General features: G+C 41.1%; 1 protein-coding gene across 1 annotated transcript in view; it reads right to left on the bottom strand.

The window, feature by feature from the left end:
- Positions 1 to 1,224: 1,224 nt before the first annotated feature.
- Positions 1,225 to 11,789, bottom strand: part of TMX4 (thioredoxin related transmembrane protein 4) — a 78,949-nt gene continuing 68,384 nt past the window's right edge. Inside the window, exons 7-8 of the mRNA XM_073553866.1 lie at positions 9,776 to 9,839; positions 1,225 to 5,381 (exon numbers count right to left, since the gene is read on the bottom strand). Coding sequence (XP_073409967.1) covers positions 5,005 to 5,381; positions 9,776 to 9,839 — 441 coding nt within the window. The 3' untranslated portion in view covers positions 1,225 to 5,004. The remainder of the gene's footprint in view (positions 5,382 to 9,775; positions 9,840 to 11,789) is intronic.

The following is an 11,789-nucleotide window of genomic DNA, read 5'->3' as shown; positions in this document are numbered from 1 at the left end:
TGTGGGGTGCATTGTGCCCCACTATATTTACTGGGATATGATACACTGGTAGCCCTGAAATTGTATTTGGGTTGGGAGGGGGGCTCTTGTATGCCAAGGCTGTTTTCTTTCCCCCAGTCCATCCCTGTGGAGGGGGGCGTGATATCTGAAGGATCGATTATACTTGGGGGATGATACTTGAAGCAGATTGGCTTATTCGGCCCCAGTATAAGCATCTGATACAGTCAGTGTGTGTGAAGCTCACTGTCCCCACAAGCTAAAAGTGACATCTACCTCTTAGTCTAATAACTGTTTTATATTTCTAGGTGTCTTAAAGGGAATCTGTCAGCAGGTTTTTGCTATGTAATGTGAGCACAGCATGAGGTAGGGGCTGAGATCCTGATTCTAGTGATGTCACTTACTGGGCTGTGTTTTGCTGTTTCAATAAAATCAGTGTTTTATCAGCAGGAAATTATCACTAGAGTAATAGATGTCTCCTTGTCCAACTACGCCCCCACCACTGATTAGCAACATCTGCCTATGCACAGTGTATAAGAAAGCTACCAATCAGTGATATGGCTGGCATTAGACAGGGCTCGGCATTCAGAGCTCTGCTAGGTCTGCAGCAGAGAAAACAGTGATCGTAATACAACTGCTGCATCCAGTAAACTAAGTGATATGTAGCTGGAATCAGAGTCTCAGCCCCTACACCGTGCTGCTGTCAGATTACATAGTAAAAAGCTGCTGAGTAATTCATTGTAACAAGATCCCAAAATGTAAAATCTGTCTATTCATGCAGCACATTGTCAGTCCTATATGCAGTCTTTATATACTAGCTCAGATCAGATAAGTGGGGGTCCGACTCTGGGACCCCTTACCCGTCAGCATTATCTGCAACAATAAATAGCGCCGGTTAGTGGCCACTACTGGGTACTGCAGGTCAACTCCTATTTACATCTTGAGGAGTGAAACTACAGTACCTGAAAATATAAGTCATCAATAAAAGTCTGAAAAACACTAATTGGAACATTATGCCGCAATTTTGCTCTTTACTTCCCCCAAACCAATGCATTCGATATGTAACAACTTTAGAACGCGTATATAGGTAAATATTGACTAAGTGACATGTTCCCTTAATTACAGGAACTTTCGGGAAAAAGACTAAATGATTGGTAAGATATGTGATTACCTTGTGCCACTGTTTTAATATAAAAAATTACAAATAAAAACAAACTAACAAGAAAGAAGTGTTGCTTTTACAGCTTTATTGCAGTTCAATATCCATTGTAATTCTCTCTCACTACCACTAGATGGTGCAGTGCAAAAGTCCCACAAGCAACATTGTATTTATTGCATAGAGAAAAAGCTGCAAACTGAGCTCATTAATAGTATGCTAATGATCAAATCTGAATATCCATGTACAGTGGGTTTGTATTTCACTCTTACATTTTTTCTTAAACATTAAAGAAAAAGGTTGAACTAATATTCGCCAAGAAAATAAGCGAAATTCAAAGTCATACGAAAGTAAACAGTGACGACATGTATTCGGTACAGTTTGTGAGAGATAAGGATACTGTGCCGACACCAAAATACTTAAAGGATCCAAACACAGCCCTAAAGCCAATGTAAACATCTTCAATACTAAAAGCTCAGGCTGGAACTAATCATCTTACTTTCTGTGCAAGCAGCGATAGCAAGACATCAAAAGCTTCCAAAGCCATTAAAAGATTTATAGAAAAAATACATTTTGGTGAAGAAAGATCCGTAGATCTATAAAAAAAAAACCCCACAGGATAATTTCCATATTTACATGTTTAAACAAAAAAGTTACAAAAAGTAAAACTTTATCCCTTCATATCCCCAGTTTACCCTTCATTACAAAAGAAACGACACAAAAAAACAAAAAGCATCAATAATAACAGGACGAGCGAGGAGTGAAGGTCTACAACGGCAACGTCACAAAGAGTAAAAACTCTACTGAGCTTCTATTACTTCACATAAGTTTCTTTTATTTCTATTTTCCTTTTTAAAATACTTGTAAAAATGCCAAAGAGAATAAACCTGAAAGTAACATCTGTATCTGAAGTGACACCTATAAAAGACTGCGAATGAAAAAAAAAAAAAACCACTGCAATAATCCCCAAAACAATGGGGAAAAGTCATCAAGACTTTCAAAAGTTTTTTTTTCAGTAAGGAGCGCCAAATTTATAAGGTGGATCTTAGGGACCAGAAACGGTCTCAGACACCGAGCAGCCGCACATTTCTGGTGCAATTTACTCTGCTACCTGGTAAACCTGTCATCTCTGATTAGTCACGCTGCTCCCTCTTAATTCCACCACTTTATATAAGAAAAAGTGAATAGATTGGTGTAAAATGGCAAAAGTTCTGACATTTTTGACCAGGGCATTTGTTTTCTGCCAATAATGGAATCTGTCAACACAAAATGTGTTCAAACAAAGTCCAGGCCCCGACGCGCGTCCAAACACCTTTCCACTTATTTGTGTTACACCCGTCTCCAGCCTACTCTGGCTCCTGGAAAGCCAGAGTTGTCAGTCAACGAAGAAGATGGTGTAGATAGCAAAAAAAATGTAGGTGGGAAGGTGCCCTCAACTGTTTGGTCACACCAAGGGTGCACCGGTGCTAGGTTTCATCAAAGATTTTTTGCTAAAGTCTTTCTTTAGTGAATTTCCCCCAGCCAGGTGTTCATAAAGGTATTGTTTTATATCAATTCCTCAGTTTAACTAAATGAATTTCCCTTCATTACTCACTGCTATCGCAATAGGCCATGTCTTGGGCACATGATGGAGGAGCATTAGGCCATGGTCAAGAAATAAAGGTTATTGTTTGTGTAACAGAAAGGTATAGATTTTTCCTTTGTACTTTCTGAATCACCTCCTTGAGATTTTCACCCCTTTCTCAAATCCCTTTAATAAGGCTTAATAAGGCAGGTTATTCAGACAGATCTGCTTTAATAAGCCTCTTCTTCGTTTGTTGGGGGACTACTAGGTCTCTTTAGCTAGGGTTGACCATAGACATAATAGGAAAGTCATTCGATCCATTTTCAGGGGGAAAGGAAATCTATGCTATGTGTATGGACTCTCCTCTCATGATAGATATTAGTGTAAAGGGGATGGGGCATGCTGAAATCAACATGCCCAATCCTGTGTTCTCTTGTGGTTGATCTTGCATATTTATAGGGGGGAGGTCAAGAAGAGTAGCTTTCAGCCACGAGCGTATTTGGCCCACAGCACAACAAAAGTGTATCGCCTCCTTAAAATAGTGGATGCTGATTGAAGACAGTCCTTTATTAGCTCAAAAGGAGTCTAAATTAGTGCATTAGGAGGACATTTATTTCCCAAGATGTGAGCGTTTTTATACACTTCCTTGTGCATTTATTTAGTCTAAAGTTATATATACATATCCCATACCTATCAACAAGGTTTATGGACAGGTGAGTAAGAAGCTTAAGGAGCCAAAGTTTGCTTACATGCTGCAGTCAGAGACCCGAACCGGAGGGGGCTGGACGCTTTATCTATAATCTTTACAAATGTATGTGGTAGGGGAATACTGAAGACTTCCTAATACTGACTCAACTGCGTAGGTGCTTGATGTCCAGGACCAGAGCAAGGGAAAGCTTGGTTATTTTTAATTGATAGTTAGTACGTAAGACGGGCAGCAAATCATGGGGGGGGGGGGTAGTGAGATTTCTTCCGATTGCTCAAAACCTGTTTTTGCAGCAGAAACACTCAGCTTCTGTGTGAGTGTGCACACAGTCTGCATAAGGGGACGGACCTCTCGGCCTTAGGGAGAGGTTTCCATGTATTTACAGGCGGTGAGTAGGGCCATGGATGGGGGTGATAATAAGAGAGGTGTTGCATATCACTCGTGCATGTACAGTTAGCAGATTGTCACTCAAAAGCGGTTTCATTTTCAGATTCCCCCTCTGCTACTTTAAATGTACAAATATTTTAATATTTAAAAAAGACAGCTACAAAAGCTAACAATGATAATTAAATAAAATAATAATCACCTATTGCATAACAACTAAAACTACTGCTAAAACTTACAGACACAGTAACACAAGTCCCAGTCCTGATGATATTGCTGTAATCTGCCTGTCAGTTTGATCATAAGGAGGAGGAGGAGGAAGTATTTAAAGGGGTTCTCAAGAACTTCAAAAAACAACATCAGAAAATATATCAAAATGTATTAAAAAAAAACATCCTACCATTATAGGCTGGGAGTATCGCCACTGCTTTCATTCCCTCTAGTCTATCTTTATTACCCTACATCAATGACATCACGGTCATCCACTTGGCCACTGTAACCAAGCAAATGGTCTCAGCGCTGATGCTAGCATGCACAGCTCAAGACTGCTGATGGGCTGTGGTGGTCATGGGGATGTACAGTACATGATGTCTTTGCAGCAAGAAATAATACAAATCAGAGACCGTTGGGGACCACGGAAGGATTTAACAGGCAGTTAGTGGGTGTATTTTTATTTTAGATCATTTTTTGCTTTTAGGTTCTTTTTTTTTTTTTCCAAATTCCTAGATGTAATCCCTTTAGTTAATAAAGATGTGCCTGAGAAAAAGATTTCTTTAACTAAACAAGTAAAACATCTTCATTTTACTATAAACCAAGCACACTGTGCCTGAAACAAAGAGAACAAAATCTATATTAAAAAAAAAATGTAAACAAACAAATTTGTGACTATAAAAATTGAACGACTAATCCCTTATCTCGTTAAAAAAATGTATCTTGTGTAAACTGATGTGAATCAGAAGTAAGGGGGGTTTCACAACATAAGTAGGCAATATGTGAAACCCCAAAAAGAACAACTTGTAAAAGTCTTGTGCTATGGACCTAAACACTGGGAGACAACTTCTAAAACTTTCCTACAGAGTGGCTGTAATAAAGGAAGTTTCCATGCAGAATACAAATCACATCATAAAAACTGCAGCAATAATAATGGAGACGTATCTTTGGTCTATAAACAGTAAGCCCATATGGAGATATGTTGGTCTACTGTCCACTGTCCACAGCTTCAGTTCTGCGATGCCTCAAGGCACTCTCAGTGTCCGGCGTGCTTGTGGGTTGTGGATGACTGTCCTGGTCTTCCTCATCTTCTGGGTCAGATTTCTCCACCGCCGAGTCCTCCTCGGAATCCTTAGCACCACTATTAGAATTGGCGTCGTCCTCACTGTCCTCAGCTTGGTCGTCTTCCTTATCACTGTCCTCAGCTTGGTCGTCTTCCTTATCACTGTCCTCAGCTTGGTCGTCTTCCTTACCACTGTCATTTTCTGCCTCAGTTACTTCTTCATTTTCAGCCGCATCCTTCGGGTCATCAGAAGAATCTTTCTGATCTTTATCTGTAACGTCCACGTCTTCCTTGTTTGTATCTAGAGTAAAGTAAATTAGAATAAATGATTTATTGGACATTGAAGAGTTGACCAGTAGTACAGGCATTTATTAATTCAGTGGTTACATACAAAGGAGATGAAAAAGCAGACGTCCATGCCCACCAATGCCATAATTAAAGCTCTCTGACATCTAATTCGCAGGGCCCGGTCCATCGGCAACGTCATTAGTCTGTGTCCACTAAACAAGAGCCTTAAAAACAGCCTCCTACCTGACGGCATCTCCAGCATCTCTTTTGATTAGCTGGTCTGACGCCAGGCAGGTTAATCAATAGGAGAGCTGTGGATGCAGTCAGGCAAGAGGCTCCAGTCCAGTGGTTACAGATTACTGACGTGGCCACTGGATCAACACTTTCAAATCCATTTGCACTAACTCTAAAAATGATTCCTTTGGTAAAAGAAGGATCAGGGATGTGGAATTTCATTGCCTGATCCTATTGTTTTGTCATCGCTAAAGGTGTCTTGCAGCAGCTAACTCCAAGTCCAACACAAAACACATGGCTGTAAAAAGACTGGGAAATCGGGAGAAATAGACGCCAGATAAATGAGTGAAGATGTATGGACACAAGAAAACTGACTAACACTTTAGTGACTGGACAATCGTTAATGGCAGCAGTTTATTCCCCTAAAGGCTCCCATACATATTAGCCAAAAGTTGGCTAGAACCCAACGACTTCAGCCAATTATCTAATGTGTCTAGTGGCTCCTGAAGAAGGATCCATCAGCTGATCCTTGTCTTCAGCGGGAAGATAAGTCCATGCCAGCGGGTTCTGGAAGCGGCTCGATCATAGAGATCATGGAAGCATTTGGCCGAGCCAAATGTTCCTTTGTATGGGGAAGTTGGGAAAGATAGGTGTTGACCCAAGATCTAATGTGTATGGGGGCCTCTATAGTAAAGGATTAAGCCATTGGGAGGAGGGAGTATTGGGACAATTCTATACTGATTAGATGATCCGCCATTTCCTTTGAACGTGGAGGATTCGGCTGATGTTCATCTAATGGGTATGAGGACTTTGTATCATCTTGGATAGGCAACCTTTAGTGATATGCATGCACAGCAGGCTCATATCTCAGCGAGTCTGAAGAAAGCTGGTGCACATGTGGGTTTTCATCCACAAGCGCAATCACCTCTACAGTAATGTGCATGTGAATCCCCCGACAGTTTAAAGGAGGCCTTTGATGTTTATATCAACATATGGTATTTGTAGAGAAGGCATAGAAACAGATCATTACTCTACCTCAAATAGAAGACTTATGAAGAACATACAATCTAAGCTGAATTGTCATTCATTATCTAAAAAACATACGGATAAGGATCAATGTTCTCCTCCAGCTGTCTCGGGATGATGAACAGCACTTGGCTGTAAAAGATAGACTATTTTTTTCCCGTAAGGACTCTAAAAGGAGATCTTCTATACAAAGCAGAACAAGATAATGATCAGATGAGCATTATGGAAGCCTCACCAAACAAATGCGACTATCGTTTACAGAAAGAAACCAATTTGACCAGGGAGACAATCTTTTTCTAAAAAAAAAAAAAAAAAAAAAAAAAAAAAAAAAGAGCTAGGTAAATTAAATAATTGCAAGCTTTCAAGGCTCCACGGCTTTGGCAGGAAGGAAGATACACGTACCCCTTTGAAAGGCAAGAACGTAATGTAAAGTTATTTATTTATCTTAGACAGATGTCTATCTTAAAGGACGGACATATGGCAGAAAAAAAGAGCATAAAAACATAGTAAAAGAGCAAGCTTGAACCTGTTTGGATAAAATTAATCTCATTTACACTGTAATACAATGCAGGCTTTTCAAGGTAAATTGTCTAGTTTCAGAAACCCATTTATCTAATAGCTCATTAATCTGCAGCTTATAACATTTCCTACCTATTTACGGAAAGTCGGTTTCTAGCTATAGGAAACAGGCCATCAGTAATTCCCATAAATGTGTTTTCTGATATAATCTTAGCTTGTTTGCTTAGCCATTTTTTTAGCCAGATCCAACATAGTTACACAAGTTGTAGTTTGTAAGGATAAAAAAGGACAATGTGTCCATCTAGTTTAGCCTTTTTGCCTGTAATGTTGATTCAGAGGAAGCTTCATGAGACAAAAAATTATTTTCCTCATTTTGGGAACATAATGCTTCCTGACTCTGCACATGACAATGAGAATGAATCCCTGGATCAGCAATCTAGCACCCACAACTAGAGATGAGCGAACCCGAACAGTAAAGCTCGGGGGCCAAACAGAACATCTATTGTCCGTGCACAGACCCTGTACACGGACTTTTCCGGGTAGTCGGTGTTACCATTCGGGTTCGGCTCCATGAAGATCGACTGTTTCCCACACTGTCATCTGTTTGAGGCGCGAGAAACACCGGCGGCTCTGATCGGCGGATAATTAGTTAGAAAGTACTCATGCAGCGAGCGGTGCCGTAATTGAGGTGGCAGGGTTTCATCAGCTATGAACTTCGGTGACTTTTCTAAAGGCAGCTTAGTGCTACACACTGCAGGAGCGCGATTACACTCCTGTTTCAGTGTGAGCCGGCTGGCGTGGATAGCGGTCAGATCACTGATGTGACTGCTGTCCAAATCATCCGGATATTCATGGGACAAATATTGATCATCTTCACCTTGGACAGGTGAGTAATATGGTTATTTATTATTTTTCTTCTTGCAAAGGAGACATGAGCATCGGTGGGTTGGGCGTAAAGGTGAATATTATGGTTGTTTATTATTTTCTGTCTTTTACAGGAGACAGGGGCTTCAGTGGATTAGGCGTAAAAATGAGTATAACTGTTTTTTTTCTTCAAAGGATTTTATTCTAGGTGTTTTTTTTTTTTTTACAAACTAACTATGGGGTTAGTAATGGGACGTCTTATAGACGCCTCTCCATTACTAAACTCTGGGCTTGATGACAGCAGCTAAAAAACAGGCAAAGCGCCAAAATCGGAGCATCTAATAGATATGCCTTTTCAGGGCAGCTGCGCGCTGCTATTTTTAGGCGGGGGGGGGGGACAATATCCATGACCCCTTACCAGTCTGAGAATACCAGCCACCAGCTGTCTGATTTAGCTTGACTGGTTGTCAAAAAGCAGGGGGACACATTATTTTTAAAATTACTTAATAATTAAAAAAATAAAAACGGAGTGGGATCCCTCTATTCTTGACAACCAGCTATGATATAGCTGACAGCTGTGATGTGGCCTGCAGCTGTCGGTTTTGCCTGCTCTGGTTATCAAGAGAGACCCCATGTCAGTTTTTTTTCAAATTTATTTATAGCACAGGCGCCAGCTGATGAATACTCCCATCAGTGGCGCCTGCCACTATTATCAGCGACAGAAGGCTTAGGCTGATTAGAGTAGTAATCTCTCATCATCCAATGCCTGTAACTGCCGGTAAGCTTTTTACTTTTAATGATCATATCACCAATCAGAGCCCGTGTTTACTGTGCTGTTACTTAAATGACAGCATGGCAAACAGCAGATATTCAGGCCCCCCATTCATCTGAATGGGGTCCGGGTACCATTCTGAACCCGAATCGAACTTTTTTTTTTTTTTTAAGATGTTACACTGGACTAGAACATCCATGGGTTCGCTCATCACTACCTATAACTTATAATGATAATACCCTCAGGAACGACATCCAGGGCCTTTTTTTAATGGTTTTAGTGACTTCACTATAACCATTTCAGATAAAGAGTGAAATAGCATCAGTTCTCTTACAGAAAAGAATCCACTTGAACGGTTGTGAAGAATCCTTGTATCTTCTACAAGTCCCTATGTTATAGTTACATTCCTGTGTATAAATAAATCACGGGAGAGGTCCTTGTACTGACCTTTGATATTGTTACTGAATTCATAATTATTAATATTCATCCTCTTCTTTAAAAAAGAAATATACCTAATTTTGGTAATCTACTTTGATGCAAGTCCCTGTTCACATCGCCTTTCTGCAGTGCGTTCGGGGGTTCTGCCTGAATCCACCTAAAAACAGTATTGAGACAAACCCAAGATGGGGCCACAGAATGCAATGACAGTAAGTTCAGATGAACTTTGCTTTTATTCTGAACGTATCCATCATTCAGCAGATTACATTTTTGTGTTTGTCTAAAAAGATTGCAAAAACAAGACCGAAATTCATCTGAACACTTTGTTATCGCTGCTATAGCCCCATTGGAAGTTGATCTTAATCCCGTTTTTAGGCAGATTCAGGCGGAATCTCGGAACTCACTGCAGAAAGGCAATCTGAACAGGGTCTAAGCAACGTACAGCCACAATTTTCTCCATTTGGTGTGATTGTCCCCATCTTTTAGAAGATGAAAATCCTAGTTCATCGATAATCTCTATTCCAAGTAATATAGTCGGTGTCTTTCTTACTTACCAGGTCTTTCCACTTTAGACTTAGGTTTTGCTGGACAAAAGCAATCTGCTAGAAGGACCAGTATCTGCATAGGAACAAAACAAAGAGCAGGAGTCAATTCTACAACACGAGAAGTCAACCATGAAAATACTCTAGCTGCCATCACCCACATCCCCCTCTCCCAAAGAGGAGTACATTCAACATGAATACAGGAATCGCTCATGTAGGGGGAACAGAGAAGGGCCAAACACTAAACTTGGCTGCCAAATTAAGTCCATTGCAATGAAGGGCCTCCAAGCAGTGCAAGCAGTGTCTGCATCTGGTGGTATTTCAATAGGCTCGGCTGAAAATGTCAGACTTTGATGGAAAAAACTAAAACGCCAAAAGACAACCATGTCCTTTTCTCTTAAGAAATAATCTTGTAAGACATGAGTAGAGCATTTCAAGATGTGACACGTCAATCACTGATGAATCTGCGAGGTGTTAAAATGCTGAATGCTCAGAATCGCCAACCTGCGACTGCACCTGAAATGCCTCATTCAGGACATTCGATGTAAATGGGAATATACGGTAACAAGCGCTTTCTAATGCTCGGGTTTAGATACCCATATTGATATCCACATAACAGGACTGTTTCTACATAGAGGACCTGCCAACGCTCCTGACGTGTCAGATTTTACTATATAGTAGCATTCTTTTCTTAGATCTTTGCTCTGTCCTGTTCATCTCTTATTCCTTTAATTAAAAAAGGTATAAATCACTCTATAACCGGTGCCACCTTTTCCCTTATCTTTACACAAACACTCAATATTAATGGGGTAATCCAAAACTTTTATATTGCTACAAAACTCAAATTAACTGGAGTATAAGTTGGCATATGTGCAACACGTAGAAGCATGTTCACACTGGCCATTAAATTATCAAAACCTACGATAGAAACAAAAAGAACATATACCCAGCTATAGATAAGTAAAAAGCAATAGTGCATATCTATAACATAGGGGACTGAGTAAATACTGTTTTTAATAAAAAGAAGTGTAAAACCCATCCAACCAGCATCAAGGTGTACCCAGTCGGGATGGTCCTAACCTCAAGTTTTCTTTGAGCTGGGCATTACAATTATATAGCTTCCCACGGCTGGGTGTCCATAGTTGGGCCCCGTTCCTGCCCGGCCCCTAATCACATTGAGGATCCACTCCTGTTCACTTGGCATTTTTGTGAGGGAAAATTGCAGGTATACAGTAGGAGAAATACCTGGATGTATACTTGGATGTCCACATAGGCCCCGTGAATTATTCAGCATATGCTGGGCCAGTACGCATTACATAGTAAAGCATTTTCTATCGCTTTTTTTTTATTCTGAAGGGTCCATAAATAATGCATACAATGTTTTTTTTTTTAAATAGTGCTATTACCTTGTTTTATATTACCATATATACTCATGTATAAGCCGAGATTTTCAGCCCATTTTTTGGGGCTGAAAGTCCCCCCCCACCTCCCGAGTCATATACCGGGGGTGGGCGGGGGAGGGGGAGTGTCAGAGACCATACTCACCCCCTCCTGGTGCACGGTCTTCTCTGCAGGGCCCTGCTTCTCCCTCTGCAGTCTGCTTCCTGCGTTCAGTGGTCATGTGGTACCGCTCATTAAACTATTGAATATGCGCATATTTATGAGTTTAATGAGTGGTACCACGTGACCACCTGAATGCAGGACACAGATGACAGAGGGAGAAGCAGGGGCTGCCGCTGCACAGAAGACCGTGCGCCAGGAGGGGGTGAGTATGACGGGGGCAGAGTAATATTCACCTGTCCCGATTCCATCGCTGTGTACCGCTGTGTCTCTGGGTCCTCCTGCTGTGACGGCAGAGGGCGCGATGACGTAGTCAGTGTGCGCCCTCTACTGTCACTGCAGAGACCCGGGAGACACAGCAGTGGACGGCGAAGGAACAAGGACCGGTAAATATCGCAGGTGCCGGGGGCTCAAGACACCCGTACCTGGCCCCCAGCGATGAAAAGGTGAGTGTCATTTTTTTTTT

Source organism: Dendrobates tinctorius, unplaced genomic scaffold (genome assembly GCF_039654945.1).
Source record: "Dendrobates tinctorius isolate UK_male_01 unplaced genomic scaffold, ASM3965494v1 ptg000203l, whole genome shotgun sequence".
Classification (NCBI taxonomy): Eukaryota; Metazoa; Chordata; class Amphibia; order Anura; family Dendrobatidae; genus Dendrobates; species Dendrobates tinctorius.
The sequence above is the reverse complement of the archived record's forward strand: the minus strand, read 5'-3'. Positions and strand labels throughout refer to the sequence as shown.